Genomic DNA, 17,994 nt, shown 5'->3' on the forward strand with positions numbered 1-17,994 from the left:
ATTTTTCTATATTTACAATTCTGCGCTGACTTTTGGAGCGACTTCTCCCTGTCCGTCTACATCGTCTGTCTCTTTATTTTCTTTCGCTATTTATATAAGTATGTGTGTGTGCGTATGGCTTTTCATTTCGATTTTCATTTCCCACAAGTTCTCATTTTTATTTTGTTTGCTTCTCGGACATAATTCATTGGACACGTCGAGCGGAAATCATGTGTGCGATTAGTTTCAGAAATAAACTATAAGTTTTTGTTTTTGTTTCAGTTTTTTTTTTCAGCATCATCTCAACAGACGTTTTGCATTATTAATTGTTAATTGAGTTCCTCAATTACGATTACATAAAATAAAAACTCGATTACCTTAAGTTATCTAGTATTATTGCAATCGTAATTCAAATTTATGCAAGAAATAATCTAAATAAGTTACAACTTCCTCTATAAGGCGAACTATTTTTGGTAGACGAAATAAAAAAAAGAAAATCTGCTCGATTGCCTTTCATAATTTGCGTAAGTTGTGTTGCGCTTGACGAAACCAAGTTCTTGTTGACTTCATTAGGAAATTGCAAATTGGCAGGCGAAATTCGCAATGCCATTTGCAGTTCCGTTTCGCAAAGACTGGAAAGAGCGGTGGAAAGGGGGGGAAAGAGGTGAAAGAGGGGCGGAGAAAACTCCATTAAAAGGCAAACTATTTTTGGGGTTTCGACTTTGCCGCTTGGCCGTTCATTTTATGTGTGTTGCACGGTTGCCGCAGACGCACTCAAATTTATCGGCGACAGTTGCAAGTTGCAAGTTGTGGCAAGGCAAACTGACGGAAATTGCGCTCAGCCGCAACAAGAGTTGGTTGAGGAGAACGGGGAGGGGGAGGTGAGGGTGGAGAGTGGAGCTAGCTGCCACTTCCTGGCATCTATCTAATCCTGGCAATTAAACAGCCCGATTCAAATAGTCCGACACTTGCGACTGGCAAATTGATTGGCAGCACTTGAAGGCCGATCCAACTTCAACTCAAAGGCTGAGTGAATGACTGACTGATGAACTGACGGACTGGCAGACTGACAAACTAACAAAGTGACTGCGGATTCGCGGGAGGTCGCTCGCTTTTAGATGTTCTCTTTGTCGTCTCATTGTGGGCCACCATTTGCGGCACATTTGCAGCCAGTTATGCCACAAAAGCGCTTTGCCACATTTACTTTGAAAATAGACATCATTCAAAATCCCCCAACGTTCTGTCTCTCTCTCTCTCTCTCTCTCTATCTCCCTTTCTTTGTGCTGCACACATTCTTGTGTTAATGATCTGAAATAAGCGTCTTTTAACTAGACAACTTCATTCTCAGCGTTTCTCAGCTGGAATTTGCCTTGTTAATTATTTCTTGAGCTTCTTCTTCAGCTGCTTTATGCGGCCTTGATGCAGTGGAGAATTGAAGAAAGACACGCCCTGTTCTTTTCAGTAGGCAACAAATTAAAGTACAATATATTAAGGAATAACACAAAGTAATATATATTATATATGTTCTCCTAAAATTGCATAAAGAAATATTCCTAATATTTTATTATCTGTGTCTTAGAAATCAAACTCTTTAAAATCATGTCTTTCATATTTATGTTTGGTTGAACTTAAGTATGTTATTTTCATTAAATTTTCTAGAATCTGCTAGATAGCTCTATCATATATAAGATTGTCAAAAAAGTCTTGCGGTATTTCCGATATTTCGCATTATTATAATGAATTTTATGGACAATTGAAAATTCAATAAAAATACAGCAAATCTTTTTTGGCAATCTTATATATCAAGGCTGTCTCATCTCTCTAGAAAACAACTCTGACAACCTGTCTGTCTATAACTCAGTTAATATAAGAGTTGGTATTATGAAATTTGTCTTATACAACATTAATACAAATTAAATAAGTCGTTATTTCTTTTCTTTGTGTCAGTTATCCAATTCCAATTCTAAATAATAAAATGTTTGATATAACTGTGTCAAAGCAACACTTTAAGACACGTAATTTAAGGGAAATAAATTGCAACCATAGCTTACTAAAACTGCTTCAAGAAAAGATATTTTTTCAATTGAAAGATTATCGAAGATGACTTTAGAGAACGATCTATAAAAACAATTTGCAATTTTACAATTTAAAGGGGCTGAATTATAATACACATAAAGTGTAGCGATAGAGAACTTGATATTCTAAAAACCTTTATCAAACTCTGTTCTATATTTGTCAAAGAACTTTCTCCTCTTCACTCGATCATATTATAAATTCGACATTTCCTAATCACAACGATAGCGAACGCGATTAAAACGCTGACAACTATTAACAAACTATGTATTCAAGATTGTTAGATGATTTTAACTCTTCACTCGATCATATTATAAAAGCTACCTTCTATATTTCTTCCCCACACAAATCTGCACTCTTTCTTGCTCCAGATATTGCGATGTTCTTTACTACATTCATATAGTGTAAACAGTCTTGTGACGACAGGTGCCTTAGGCCTTTGCTTTTGCTTTTGCCTTAACCACAGTCTTAGTTTATCGGAGCACTACTCCGAATGTGGACCACTCGGGAATTGATTGATTGACGCCCGGACTGAGCGAGTGCTGTAAGTACGTGGGCCATTGACAGGTTGACGGTCTGTCAGGAGCGGACAGCGCAGTATTCCAGAACTAGGGAAAGTGTAGCACAAAGATATATCTTTGTGGTGCTATAGACTAAAAATTAGAGCGAAAGTGGAACACGACCTCGCCTCGCCTCGCCTCGCCGCGCCGCGCCTTCGTTTGCCTCGTTGTCATGTATCCATTAACCTCACACACTTCATAACCGAGGACAGTTACAACTTACCAGGGAAATATGTCAAAAATTTCACAACTGAATCTATTTGCTGGAGTGCAGTTTAGAGAGGGGGGAAGTGGGGAGTGTGTGTGTGAGGGGGAAACACGCAAAGACAACAAGAAAAACCAATTATTGCAAATGAACTCAAGTGTGGTTCCGCAAAAAAAAAGGAGTAAAAAAGAACAAGAAGCCGAGGCAGAGGCAGAAAAATGTCAACATCTGATAAAGCCGCAGCCCATGTTGCAAGCAGCGCACACACATATGCCACAGACCGGGCAGGAGGCAGGAGGCAGAGGAGGATGACTGTGGCAAGGGCAGCGGATGCAGCCAAAGTGCAACAGCCGCTCAACTAAACCGAATCGAATCGAAGTCAACTCTCCTCACTGCGTAGCTGGGCAGTTGAAGACAACCGCGGAGGGAGCAGAGAGGTGGAGAGAGGGGGCTGGGGTGACCCTTGCGTGCAAAAAACGCATTCGCATTCAGTTGACAGAGAAGGAGGAGGAGTTGCAACTGCTGCGCTGTGGCATGCCACATTTGCAGCCCAGTTGCCGCAGGGGCAGATCCTCAAGTATTTAGCAAGACGCTGACATTTATTTGATGCTTGCCATAAACACAAACAAGTAAGAAAGCTACAGTCGAGTGTACTCGACTGTGAGATACCCGCTACCCATTTTGAATAAAAGAAACATATTTTGCGGTATTTTCTCAAAATATACCAGATATACTGCAAAAATACTAAAAAAATACCAAATGGTATATTTGGTTTATCGACATAGTACCGCATTCAAAATATACCATAGACGGCACAATATAACAGATTGTCAGCCAAAGCAACTAAGACCCCTAGTAAGTAGGCGTTTTTGCCCATACAAAAGTATTTTTTTAATAACTTCGACAATTTTTATCTGATCGCAACCAAATTTTCAGGAATCATAACTACTATAGTAAATATTGTATATACCAAAATTCGCAACTCTAGCTTTAAAATTACGCTTGTTATTCGATTTTTTTTATTTGCGGGGGCGGAAGTGGGCGTGGCAAAAATTTGAAACAAACTTGATCTGCGTGCAAACATAACAAATGCTGTCAAAAAAAAATTATAGCTCTACCTCTTATAGTCTCTGAGATCCAGTGTTTCATACGGACGGACGGACAGACGGACAGACACACAGACGGACAGACTGACAGACGGACAGACGGACAGACGGACATGGCTATATCGTCTCGGCTGTTAACGCTGATCAAGAATATATATACTTTATAGGGTCGGAGATGCCTCCTTCTACCTGTTACATACATTTCCTGCCGGCACAAAGTTATAATACCCTTCTACCCTATGGGTAGCGGGTATAAAAAGTACATCACAAACCAGGGCTGAGCGTGAATATTGAAAAAGTGGTTTAAATAAGTTAAAATGTTAAAGCGCTGTTAACACGCTGTTAACTAATTGTTATAAAAAGCTTTAATTGAAAACCAAATAACATTGAAACGACTGCAAATATAATTTGTTTTTAGTAATTTACAATTCAATCTGCTTACTAACAAATAACAAAAGAAAACTTATTCAGAAAAGTATGTTAAAAAAACCATGTTATTAACATACAAATTAACATTTACCAACGCGAATTGAATGCTTCAAGATTTTCTTAATATTTGAGTGAAAATTGTCAAGAAGAAGAAGAATGAAGCTAATCAATAAACTTATGGTTTAATAAAAGCAATAATAGTATCTATTAAACAAGTAAATTCATTAAGGAAACTCTTTACAACTCAACATAATATAGGGAACATAATAAAATACTTTTTGAACAGACAAAATTATGTTTTTTTGTTCCCAAAATTTTCAGATATAATACAACTTCTGAGACTGTTATAACTAACTTTAAGTAAATTCTTCAACTCAACATAAAATGTAAATTCTTTAACATTTTTTTAACTAACATAACACAAAATGAAAATTCTTATAAAATGTCTGCTGTTAAAAGCAGCTTAACAAAGAATGTTAGTTTGTGGACTGTTAACACTATGTTAACTATGCTAACAGCGAAGAAGGCTAATAAGAAGTGTGCTGTTGTCAAATAAATTGATTATGTGAAATATTTCAAGAGAGTAAGTCAAATACTTAAAAGTGAGAGTAATCAAGAGTTGTGTTGGAATAAAAGCTGAAGCTAACAACTGCCTTTGCTTTAGCCTTCTGCCTGGCCCTCAACGACTTGTGAATGGGCCCGAGAATGTGACGATGATGAGTTGGAGCAACCCGAGGAGACAAAGTCATGCCTCATATCATGCATTGAGCATTTTTTATGACACAAAGCGACTCCGACTTCGACTCCAACTCCCAACTCCCGACTGCGACTCCTTGAGTGTGGCACGAATGCAATTCGTAGTCGGGTTTTGCTCATTATGACGCCGGTTTTTGCGTGGCATCAACAATTGATTTATGCCCGCATTCGAGTTCGAGCTGAGGCCAACCCTGTGCAGCTAAAAGGGCCAAGGGTTGACATGACGAGGGAGAGTAAGGGGAGGGGGGTAGATAGAGGGAAGACAGATCATCGCAGGGCGCGTCGAGTGTCGCCACAATATTCACTTAATCAAGAGCAATGCAAATAAAGAACACACAATTTATTCATATGCATTTGCAACAAGCAGCAACATATTTGCTCCCCCTCCTTCATCCTCATTCTGCTGGCCCGCTTCACTGCACACACACACACACACGAGTACATGGGAGCATGATAATTTCCCAACAGTTTTCTTATCGCTGCTTGTACTTGCAACCGTAAGGGGCACAGATTTATGCCCCGAAATGTTAATAGCCCATAACCAATCCCCGGCCGAACAATCCTCGCACGTACCGATAACGTTCTCTCATTCTGTCTCATTCTTTCTTTCACTCTCTCTCTCTCTCTCTCTCTCTCCTTCTCTCTGTCAGCTGCAATTACCATTTGCATTCTCCGGTTGTGCACTTTCCCCACAAAAAAAAGAAACTATCAATAAAGCAACCTTCTTTTCCTATTGACACAATGATAGGCGTCGATTTGTCTCCCCCCCCTCTTCCTCTCCCTTCTCGGCTGATATCGTAGCACCATTCAATAGCTATATCTTTATACATATTCAATTTTATCAAGTGCTCATTAGGTTTACATTTTGGCTTACAACAAAACCTCTGCGTCGTAAAACCGAAAACGATTTTGATGTCAGCATAAAACGCCCAAAAAAATTGTCATTTTACGGCTGTCATAAAACTATCCTACATAGGATAAACTAGACCCCTCTTCCCCCACCCACAATTCTGTATGTCGATAAGTTCGACTTGGAGTGATCCATTAAAAATTCAACTCAACTAATTCGTGTTGGTTCAAAGAGTTGCATATGGAGAACACTTGTGATTGATTGATTAATGTGAAACAATTTACTCATAGATACCTTCTTTTTTCCACCCAAGAGGTAATCACTCAATTTAACTATTCCAATTTTACTTCAATGATAGACAATGAAGTTTCACTCATGGGAATTAATTTAAAGTTCACCTTTCACTAAGCTAGTTTGTTATTCTTGTTCATATTTGAATTTATAAAACATGGGACAATTTTAATCATTTATCAATTATAGCTACAAACATTTGGGAAATTTATTAACTACTTTAAAATAACATAAAATGTGTAAAATTCTTTTTTATTAAAGAAGTATATATCAACATTTAGCATTTTTAAAAAATTCAATTACTTGAATATGCCGAAAGATATTCATTTATCAATTACTTTAAGTAACATAAATTTTATTTAATTAAATTATTAAAATTTATCATTTTATTTGTAAAAATTCACTTTCTGGAATATATCGGAAAATTGTGAAATTCTCTTGTATTAAAGAAAGGGTATAACTTTATTTAACAACTACATTTGTCAACATTGATGATTTCTATTAAAAAAAATCACATTTCTCAAATAAATATATGTATATTAAAATACAATTAGTCGAAAATCTAATAAAATATATAAAGTTCTCTTTGATTGGAAGAATTGAAACAAATATCTTACTAAAGATTCTAAGTTCAACAACTATTTTTATATTTTTAACTTAATATCAATTTGCTGTAGCTAAATTTGAATTTTTAAAGAAGTTTATGAAAAATGGGATATTATTTTGTGAAAAGTAGTAGTTGGTAAACTTGCTATTAAAAAGGTATATTAAAAATGGGATAATATTTGCGAAAAGAATTAATTGATAAACTTGCTTTTCAACAAAACATAATTTTACATTTTTTAATGTTCAAACTTAATATGAAAACAATTCATGGATTAATAAAATTTCAAAAATCTTTAAGTATCTGCTTTATTTTTGCATTAATTTTGCTATCTACGCACAGGAAGTGCTGCTTCCTTTTTATCTTTGGATATTTTTAGAGCCTATTCTAAACATAATGGCAGAGCATGAATGGGACTTCTGATCGTGTAATATTATAGTACGAAAAGTACGCAGCTGTCGGAAACTAAACTAATTTGTGGCTAAAAGTTGACTACAGCTAAGTTTGCCAATCTGCATGTGAATCTGAATCTGAATCTGCGAATTCGCAGCACATTCTCAGCATTCATAATTAACACGTGCAGAGGGCGTTGACAAAAATCGCGAAGCCGACGAAGTCATGGAAGCTATGCAGATGCAGATGCAGCTGCAGATACAGATACAAATACAAATATTACAGATGCAGATACAAATACAGATGCAGATGGAAATGCACCCGGCAACAAACAACAATTATTATGGTGAATGTATGGAGAGACGCCAAAGAAGGCGTCGCAAGAAAAGGGGGAGGGATTGGGGAGGAAGAGAGGGAGAAGTTGCCGTCGACGGCTGCGACAACAGACTCTACAAATTAATCCAAACGGTAGACGACAACAACAACAACAACAAGAACAACAACAGAAATTACATTAATCGTGTGTCTCGATGACGATGATGATGTTGCCTGATGATAATTTGGCTTTGGCTTTTGTGTTTGTTTTGTTTTGTTTGCTTTTCGTTTTCATTTTGGTTTCAGTTCTTTTGTTTTTGTTGCTATTTTTAGCGCAAAAACGTTGAAATTGTGACAGTTTTTCCTGCTTTTTCCCTGCTTCCAAGACCCAGAAGATGCCGCGACGTTGCATCCACCGTGTTGCACAAAATGTGCATAGCCCTCGTTCAGTGTATGTATGTGTGTGTGTATGTGTGTATGTGTGTGTGTGTGTTTGGGGCCCGTCAACACAAGAGTCTGAGGCTGCATGTTGTTGTGAATGTTGTGTCTGCCATCAAATCAACGCATACAAAGCGCGTCCTCTGTGCGCCGTCTTTTCTCTCCTCTCTCTCTCTCTCTCTCTCTCTCTCTCTCTCTCTTTGCCTCTCTTTTTGCTCGCTCTACAATATTTATGTATTTTCAATTCTAAATAGATTTCATAGCGATTGCCTCACTCTTCATGCAGCTATATTTGTATGTTTGTTCTGCTGAGTGACGTCGCCGAAGCAGTTTTCGCGCAAAAATGTAAACAAAATACCGACAATTGCCACAGAAGTTGCAACAACAAGAACAACAACAACAACAACACTGTGGAACACACACTCAATCGAAGAGGAAGAGAGATGTGTTCAGTTAGCTAAGCATCCTAACAAATTCATTTGACACATCATTTCGGTTAGGTATCTAAATCGAAATTTATGCAAGAGTATTAATTATATTCGAATCTCTTCGAATAAAATATAATATCTACTGAAAGTATTGATTAACCTTAACAATATCTAAAATTTAACTTGCTACAAACATTTAAAGTTTTCTCTTTTGAAATATAGGTTAAAAAACTTCTATTTTATTAAAGACTAAATAAGTTTTTAAGCTTTAAAGCATTAATTTACCAATCATTAATTTTGTGTGAGATTTTTCTGAAACTTTCTTTAAATACTTGAAATTTAACCCAAATTATTTAAATTTTACAATGAATACCGAATCATTCAAATAAGAAATTAAAAATTGCAAGCATCGATTCGTATTGTAAAATACTAAATATTAAATATTCAATATAAAATACTAAAGCAGATTTAAAAAAAGTACTAAATATTCAAAATAAAGAACTTAAATGATAAACGCACAAATGATAAAGATACAAAATATTTTAAATAAAATACTAAAGTTTTCAGATAGCAGATATGCTAAAAATACTAAATATGCTAAATAAAATACTGAAGTGATCAAAGCACATGTATATGATAAATATACCAAATAAATAGAATAGTAAAGAGGTAATAAAAATACCAAATATGCAAAATAAAATACTGAAATGATCAAAGCATATGTATATGATAAATATACCAAATAAATAGAATAGTAAAGAGGTAATAAAAATACCAAATATGCAAAATAAAATACTATAATGGTCAAAGCAAATATGAGAAATATTCTATATATTCAAAATAGAATACTAAAGTGATAAAACCAGATGTGATAATAATACTAATAATACTAAATAAAATACTAAACTGTTCTAAACAGATATGATTTATGGATCAACTCATATTCGCACACTCCATAATAGTAAGAGTATTAAATAAAAGAGAAATAAGACAATTGACTGCCTTTGCTTTTTCATTTGAATGAATGAATATCTATGGCAGTGCATTGAACTTTAAGTTCAACTGCAAAATGACAAAAGTATTTGTTGAGCGCAACAACAATTGAATTTGCTCCACTGTGCCGCAGGCAGTCAATGTCATTTGCCTTTGCTGTTGCTTCAGTCGATGTTGTTGTTGTTATTGTTGTTGTTGCTATCGCTGTTGCAGTTGTCGCCCATTGTTGCTTCCGTTTGGCGTGGCAGCTTAATGAGAGCGACACCCGAAAGGATTTGCCGCACGGCCAAAAGCAAAACAAAACAAAAGAGTCGCCCCTCGCAAATGCAGACGAATGTGTGTGTGTGTGTGTGTGTGTGTGTGGCAATGTGTGTGCGAGTGTGTTTCATAAACAAAACCAAATGCTGCAACTGTTGAGAGGAGAAAGAGGAGAAGGAGAAGGAGGCGGAGGCGTGTGGCCTGTGCTCATTTCGTTTCAATTGCGTCAAATTGTTGTGGCAACTTCTGTGGCTCTTACCGCACTTACAGCACAACAGCAACAGCAGCGGCAGCCTCTGCATTGTTTATACTTGGCGAAAAAACAAACACTCTGCACACACACACACACAAACACACATACAGTGGGCACACTCTGCGCTGCTCAACAAAATGTTCGATTGTCTAAAATCGTGGCATTTCAGCGATTTTTCACATGTCTCTGTCGAGAAGAGGAAAAACAATTTTCAATGTTTACCCATTTGCCAAGCGACGCGTCGTCTTGTCTGTTCCCTGTTCCGGTCTCTCTCCGCTCTCCGCTCCCCGTTGCCCCTTTCCCTACTTTCCCCTGCATCCCCTTGAGGTTCATTGAAGGCAGTTGTAAAAGTACGCGATGCGACAATCATATCATGAACAACAACAAATTCCCCAACTGAGCCACAACTCAACCCCTGCTTGCTCCCCCCTCAAGAGAGTCCTCCTCTCCCTCCCCTCTCTCTCTCTCTCTCTCTCGGGATATCCCAAAGCTGCGTTATAAACCCATCAGACATCAGCCATCGCAATGTGTCGCCCACAATTTAAATGACCTGTTGATGGACACGAAATATATGTTCCACTAAATCTGGAATCTATCAATCCCTCCTCGACTGTTCCCGTTTTCCTTCTCTTTATTTTTTTGGGAAAATCTGTTATAGATTTGTTCATTTCAATTTATTGGCCATTAAACTAATTTCTGAATTAATTATGATCTCCATTCAGTTGCATTGCGAACATCGTTCTATTTCGAGTTTTTATTTCGTTTATTTCGCTTTCGCTTTCGTTGTCCAATGTCCAATTAATCATGTTCCAAATGCAACTCGTAAAAATGAACACATTTTAGCTACACGGAAAGTCGAGTTCCCAAAATGTTTTGATCGATTCTAATTTTGTGCAGCATCTACAACAAAAATTCCATAAATTCATGCACAAATATTAATATTCAGAGATTCCTCCTCCATTGTTGTAAGAATGGGTTACGATCGCTCCGAATGGATACTTTATCGAGAGTGAAGCTATTACGAAATTACTACATGCAAATGGGTCTAGGAATGTGCTAAATGGAGCAGACTGCAACTTAAACGATCGCATCAATCGATCTGTATTGGAAATATGCGAAAGGAATGCGAGAAGATAAACACAAATGATGTGATGAATGAAGCCAATAAACAATTGAGACACCAAAATAAAGTATACAAAAGTTAATTAAAGCAAATGGAAATAGAACTAAAAAAAAATACCAAATTACCAAGCACATCAATGAAAAGCAAAACAATCCATGCAAAATAATAGTGGAAGAAATTGGAAATAGAATAAAAACAAATTCTGAATAACAATCAAATTAAAACCAAAGCAATCCTTGCATTATAATATTATATTTATATGAAATTGCAAACAGAACTAAAAGACATCAAGTAATTTAAAATATATTAAGCCAAATATAGAAATATGATGAAAATAACATCTACTAAAAATACAAAATCAAATAAAACAATCAAAATAACTAAGAATACCAAACAATCAATATATAGTAATTAAGTAAATGGTCTCAACAATATATAAAATATAAAACTACAAATAATTAATAAAACTCAATTACTTCATTCAATCGATTTGTAAAATTTATTTGAGAAAATGAAGTGAAATAAAAAATACATTTTAAGAGGAAATTCAAGTGTCTTCTTATTCCGATAAGAACTTTACAATACATACATTTAAAATGGAATAATATAGCATATGAATAAATATTCTAAAGCGGAAACTCAAGCGATAAAAATGCCTTGCATTAAATAAATCATTATTAATGCATTTCGTATTGTAGATGGTAAATGTTCTCAACGATCGGAACTAACTAAATGTATCATTCAAGAGACAAAAAGTATATCAATGGAATACTTAGTTACGATCCGTTCCTATGAATGCTATATTGAAGTGATCACTATGCACAGACCTGATTATATTCCTTTCTTAATTAAACTCTTCAAACGACAAAAATCATATCATATAATCAACGAACCTATGAATGCAATATAGAAATGTAGCTGATCATTAAATGCAGTTAGGTACTTGATTATATTCCTTAATAACGATTCATAAAAAAGATCCTATGAATGCTATATTGAAGTGATCACTAAGTGATCACTATTATATTCATTTCTTAATTAAACTCTTCAAACGACAAAAATCATATCATATAATTAACGAACCTATGAATTCTATATTGAACTGTAACTGATCATTAAACGCAGTTAAGTTTTTGATTATATTCCTTAGTAACGATTCATAAAAAAGATCCTATAAATGCTATATTGAAGTGATCACTATGCGCAGACTTGATTATATTCCTTTCTTAATTAAACTCTTCAAACGACAAAAATCATATCATATAATCAACGAACCTATGAATGCAATATTGAAATGTAGCTGATCATTAAACGCAGTTAGGTACTTGATTATATTCCTTAGTAACGATTCATAAAAAAGATCCTATGAATGCTATATTGAAGTGATCACTAAGTGATCACTATTATATTCCTTTCTTAATTAAACTCTTCAAACGACAGAAATCATATCATATAATCAACGAACCTATGAATTCTATATTGAAGTGTAACTGATCATTAAACGCAGTTAGGTACTTGATTATATTCCTTTTCTAACTAAACTAAGTGAACTCTTCAATGCAACTCTAATCAACGAACCTATGAATGATATATTGAAGTGTAATAGATCACTAAACATAGTTAGCGACTTGATTGAATTCCTTTCCTTTATTAAATTGTTTACTTACTGCCCGAACCTCAACAGATCCTTTTTTCGAATAAGAACAACAGCTGTTGGCGCTTGAGGCGAAAGATATATAATTTATTTTAATGGAGATATTGTCGAAGAATGCTATTTGATTTTTGATGAGTGTTTAATGTGCGCCAGCGACAAGGGAAATGAGGGGTGACGCTCTAAGGGAATGAATGTGAGTGTGAGTGCGAGTGTGAGTGTGAGTAGCAAACGAATACGAATAGATGTCAATCTGATGGCGATGGCGATTGCATTGATGACGAGTGCATTGACATCGCGCACCTTTCGATTTTCTCAGGCCTTGTTTACACTCGTCTCTATCTCTCTCTCTCTGCCGCTTCAGAGGGCAGCAAGTCGAAGTTATTGTTGTTGTTATTGTTATTGGAGTGTAAACAAGTGACATCTGGCCAAGCATTGCATCCATTCAGCTAACAGCCAATCCATCCACTTAGATATAAGTGGCTGCCTCTGTTTATGTTTTTCAGTGCTCAATTCTCAATTCTCAGTTCTCAGTTTGTTTCATTTTCCTCATTGTAGTTGTGACAATTGGCGCGGGTGTATCTAGATGGCTGTGGCAAGTATCTGTGTATCTGTGTATCTGTGGGGCACTTGGGAGTTGCATCTACATAGCTACAGCGCCAATCTGTGGCATTCCGCGCAAGCAGATTAGGCAAGCGAATGCGTCGCATCACAAATATTTAATTAAATGCTTAATTACGCTTGCCATGCCATAAATTCATCAAATGCAATTTAAGCTTACACACACGCGCCCCAAACAGCAACCAGGGAAACCACAACGAGCTACCGCTTCAGCCCTGCCCCCTGCACACCGCCCCGCCCCGCCCCCTCAGTCAGCAGCCCACCCAGCGCCCTCAAACCAGCTGCAAGCGTTAATGTGCAGATGCAGATACATTCAGCAGCCACAGACACAGCCACAGCCACAAAGGCAGATACAGATACAGATACGGATACATTTAAAGATACAAATACTTTATATCGCTGCGCGCGTCTCGTTTTCATTCATTCATTAAGAGTTCAGTTAAAGCTGAGTCGGGTTAAACGTTATGTGCCATAACTCTTCCAGCTTCAGCCTCAGCTTTCATCTCCATCCTCCACCTCCAATTGCATCTCCATCTCCTCTAGCTTTGCAACTGGAGACTGAAGTCAGGCCTAATCCTATCCAATGTACCCCGAGTGCGTATTCGTGCAGCGTGTGTCGTGTTGCACTCAAAGCAACCGCAATTCCATCATGACAAATTGCAGCTCAACATTATCAAATGCTAGCCTGATTACAGTTAATGTGACGTTGCTTCTAACGTGTGTCTCTTTAACTGCAAAATGGAAAGACTTTCAGTTTTCTTTGCCACTAAGTAACATATGTTGTAAGCGAAATTTGTAAACAGAATCCTCTTTAATCTCATCTATAATACCACATAATAAAAACATGGCATTTAAGAGATTTTACTGCTTACAGAAATATGAAAAGACGAGAAGCAACAACTATGTTAAATAAGTATTACTTATATAAAAAAAATATATTAAACGAACCCAATTTCAATCGTCATATACATACATATGTAAGTAACACTAGAGGAAAATATCATAACATTGATCTGCTAATTTAACATTATTTATAGCAAAATAGATTTTGATTTTTTGCTGTTAAGGTGTCTCATTAACAGAAGTATGAAGGTAATAATATTTAATGAAAATTTAACTATTTGGTTTTTACTAAATGCAGAAGCCAACATAAAATCTTCATAGATGAATAGCTTTACAGAGAAAAAACATAACATTCCTCTGCTAATTTATCATTATTTACAGCGAAATTGATTTTAAATTTTTACTCTTACCGTGTCTCATTAACAGAAGTATGAAGGGAATAATTTTTAATGAAAATTTAATTATTTGTTTTTCACTAATAGCAAAAGCCAACATAAAATCTTCATAGATGAATAGCTTTACAGAGAAAAAACATAACATTCCTCTGCTAATTTAACATTTTGAGAGCAAAATTATTAACATAACTATGAAATGAATAATTTTTAATTACTATCCAACTATTTGTGTTTTACAAAATGAAGAAAAATTAAAGTTAACATATAGTCTTCATAGATAAATAACTTTACAGAGAAATAACATAACATTCCTGCTAATAAAAATCGAAGAAACGATCGAAGTACTATTAGAAAAGCAGCTTTCTTTAACAAATTGAATAGACTCGCCTTACAAAATTTTAACAGAGGGTGAAAACTACATAAATAACTGCGAGACGAGGCAAAGTTGTTGTTTTTTTTTCGTTTTTTCGTTTCTTTGTTGCTCTTTAATGGCGGAATCAGTGGCCAGGTCATCATGTGTATCCATCTCTCCAGACGGGGACAAAGCGAGTTATAGATACGCATGCACAGTACACGAAATTGACAAATTGCAGTGAAAATTTAGCTTTGAAATGAAAACGAAATGCGAGCAATTATTTTTAATTGAAAATGTCAAAGATGTTGGGCCGCTGAAAGAGTCGGCCAAATCGTCAAGTTGCCAGCCAAGTCGACCGACCGACCGAGCGAGCGAGCACCGCACATGTATCTCACATATGTATATAGAGATATATAGACATACGTATCGTATGCATGTATGTATGTAGTACACGCATTGTACGCTTGGGGAAAACCGTGGAAAACTTATGCGAAGCGTTCACTTGAGGGCCATTTGTCGGCGGCAACAGAGGGACGCACCTTGAACGGAAATGCGATAACCCTGAGCAACGGGAAATCGAACCGAACCAAAAAAAAAAAAATTAAAAAGAAAAAAAATAGACACAGCTACTGAAAGAAAGGTGAAGGGAGGAGGGTGACAACAGCATGTTTGATTTAAACATTTTGACGAAGTCGAGAATGAAGTTTTTGTGGGGAGACATGGAAATACGCATAAGTGTTGTAAAGTGTTGTCTCAAGCTTACCAGATAGCATGGGCGCCAGCGCAATGCCATTGCTCTCCTGTTGCTGCTGCTGCTGTTGATGTTGTAACTGTTGTTGCTGTTGCTGTTGCTGCTTGGTGGCAAGCTCCTGCTCCTGCTTAAGGGCGCTCGACTTGCCGGGCACACAGCCGCTAATGGGCTTCTTTGATTTCCACAATTTCATTTCGCTTGCTCTCGCTCGATGTCTCTACTTGAATTGTCTTTAGTGATTTATTGGCGTCCAGTGTTGGACAACGCCGCCCACTTCACTTTGCATGCTACTTTATTTGCGCTGCTGCGTTTGCCAATTGGATTCTGATTTGCAAATATTGCATTCGAAATTCATTCTCTACCGAATAACCAAACAAATATTGTGTGTAGATTGTAAATGCAGCAAAAACACAGCAGCGACGACGACACAATAATAATAATAATAAAACAAACCAAAAAAAAATATAAAAGAAAATGTAGAGCACTCACACTCACACGGACACTAACACATGGACGCGAACGCGCGAGAATTTGAAATGGAGACGCCTTGCGAGGGCGAGTCTGCGAGACAACGTTATTTTTTTGCTTTTTGTCTAAGGCAGCGACTGCGTCTGCGGTAGCGACAGCGACACGTCCGGCGCACACGACGAGAAATTGCACAATGATTCAGAACAGAAGTCCAACAGACGCCGGGAGCGACAATAACAGCGACGCAACGCAACGCGACGCGACGCCTCGTAACGGTAGCGAACGCCCGCCATTCGGTCGCGATCTTACAGTTAGCTGAGAGCTGCTTTGCTTTTGCCTCTGCTTCTACTTGTGCTCTCACCATGCGCTCTCATGCTCTCTTCGATACATTACGCGCTGTCTAGGCTGGCGCCTCTGCCGCTCTCATTCATTGTTGTTGTTCTTGTTGTGTGTGCATTTTCGTTTCATGTGCAGCACTCCCCAACACTCTCGCTCTATCTCTCCCAGTTTTGTGTGTTTGCTATTGCTCTCGCACTTGGCTGCTCTCCTTTGCTCTGTGGGTTTTATTTACCCTGCGACGCAGCACAAACAAAATCAAATAAGAATAAGCCGACTGTGTAGAGTCATGCCGTCAAATACCCTGTAAAAATAAAAAAGAAAAATATATTAAATTTATATTAATGCAGTATGAACTTATAGACAATTGTTACACCAATTATAAATATTTGAGAATAACTTTTGAAACAATATACCCTACTGTTTTCTCGCTGCAGGGTATAACATATGTCTGTTTAGCCAGTGAGGAAATAAAATATTGAGGCATCGACATCGCATGCGAGTTTCTAATGGGAAAGCACTCAAATCAGTGCGATTCGCTTATGTTTCAAATGCATGACAATAGAGCATCGCGAGCCTAAACATAATGCTAGCAAAAAAAAAATCGTCACCTGGCCAAAATGACTCAAGGGTTTGTCTGCTATACCAATAATGGGGGGACCGCACACGAGTTCGCCACACGAGGCCAAGACTGTCATGACGCTGATGTCGCAAATTTCGCTAATTAGTCACGAAAAGTCGACTCGACTCGACTCGAAAATGGTCAAAATGACCAAATTGGGCCTACTGGTAAAACACTGTGAAAACTGAACAGCAGCTGCAGAACATCTGCTATTGGGGTCGACCTTTGACAACGCACACATTGTATGTATTGTACAATCGAATTGAACCTGATATTTATGAAATATGTAAAAGCTCAACTCATCTTAGAATCAGTTATGAATAGGTAACTAATTTAAGCGTTATTCCTCCATATGTTACCTCAACATTTTATTGCTTTACTGCAAGTCCTTGCTTTCTATTTCAAATGATTGCCCCTCTATCAACTATGTATGTGTAGTTTCGAGGTCGTCGTATGGATCTTAATGGTATTTCGTTTTATTTTTACATGACTTTCGTCTTAGCATTTCTCCGACATCGGCATTAGCATGTGATGTGATGCCGAGGGGTGTGCCAACAGCAGGGAACGACTCTTCGCATTTATGCAGCCGATTTAATGTCTTTAATGACTTCCACTAATGATCGAAGCTGATTGACTCCGTGGAATCGAAGGCATTTACCAATTTTAGACATTTTTGGAAGGGGGCTACTTAAAATCTGTTGCGAAGGTGTCTTCAAAACTCACCCTCAATGCCTGAGCCACACCGTTATGTCGCATTGGATTTGAAAATTGAACTTCCAGTGAGAATCCCAATTGGATACGATTACCATCTTTTTGTATTGCATACTTTTCATTGAATTTTAAATAATTTCAATTATTGAAAACTAATAAAAATGTACATATGTTAGCATTGCATAAG

At 36.9% G+C, this 17,994-nt stretch overlaps 1 protein-coding gene across 3 annotated transcripts in view; it reads right to left on the reverse strand.

Moving 5' to 3' along the window:
- The window catches only part of LOC117577591 (glutamate receptor-interacting protein 1), a 31,412-nt gene extending 15,074 nt beyond the window's left edge, over window positions 1-16,338 (reverse strand). For 2 of the 3 annotated variants that reach the window (XM_034262438.2, XM_034262437.2), the window contains exon 1: window positions 15,683-16,337. In XM_034262438.2, coding sequence (XP_034118329.2) covers window positions 15,683-15,863 — 181 coding nt within the window. In that variant the 5' untranslated portion in view covers window positions 15,864-16,337. Of the gene's footprint in view, window positions 1-15,682 lie in introns of all 3 variants that reach the window. The other variant, XM_052002720.1, reaches the window with a different exon arrangement.
- Window positions 16,339-17,994: the final 1,656 nt, after the last annotated feature.

Source organism: Drosophila albomicans, chromosome X (genome assembly GCF_009650485.2).
Source record: "Drosophila albomicans strain 15112-1751.03 chromosome X, ASM965048v2, whole genome shotgun sequence".
In the NCBI taxonomy this organism is placed as follows: Eukaryota; Metazoa; Arthropoda; class Insecta; order Diptera; family Drosophilidae; genus Drosophila; species Drosophila albomicans.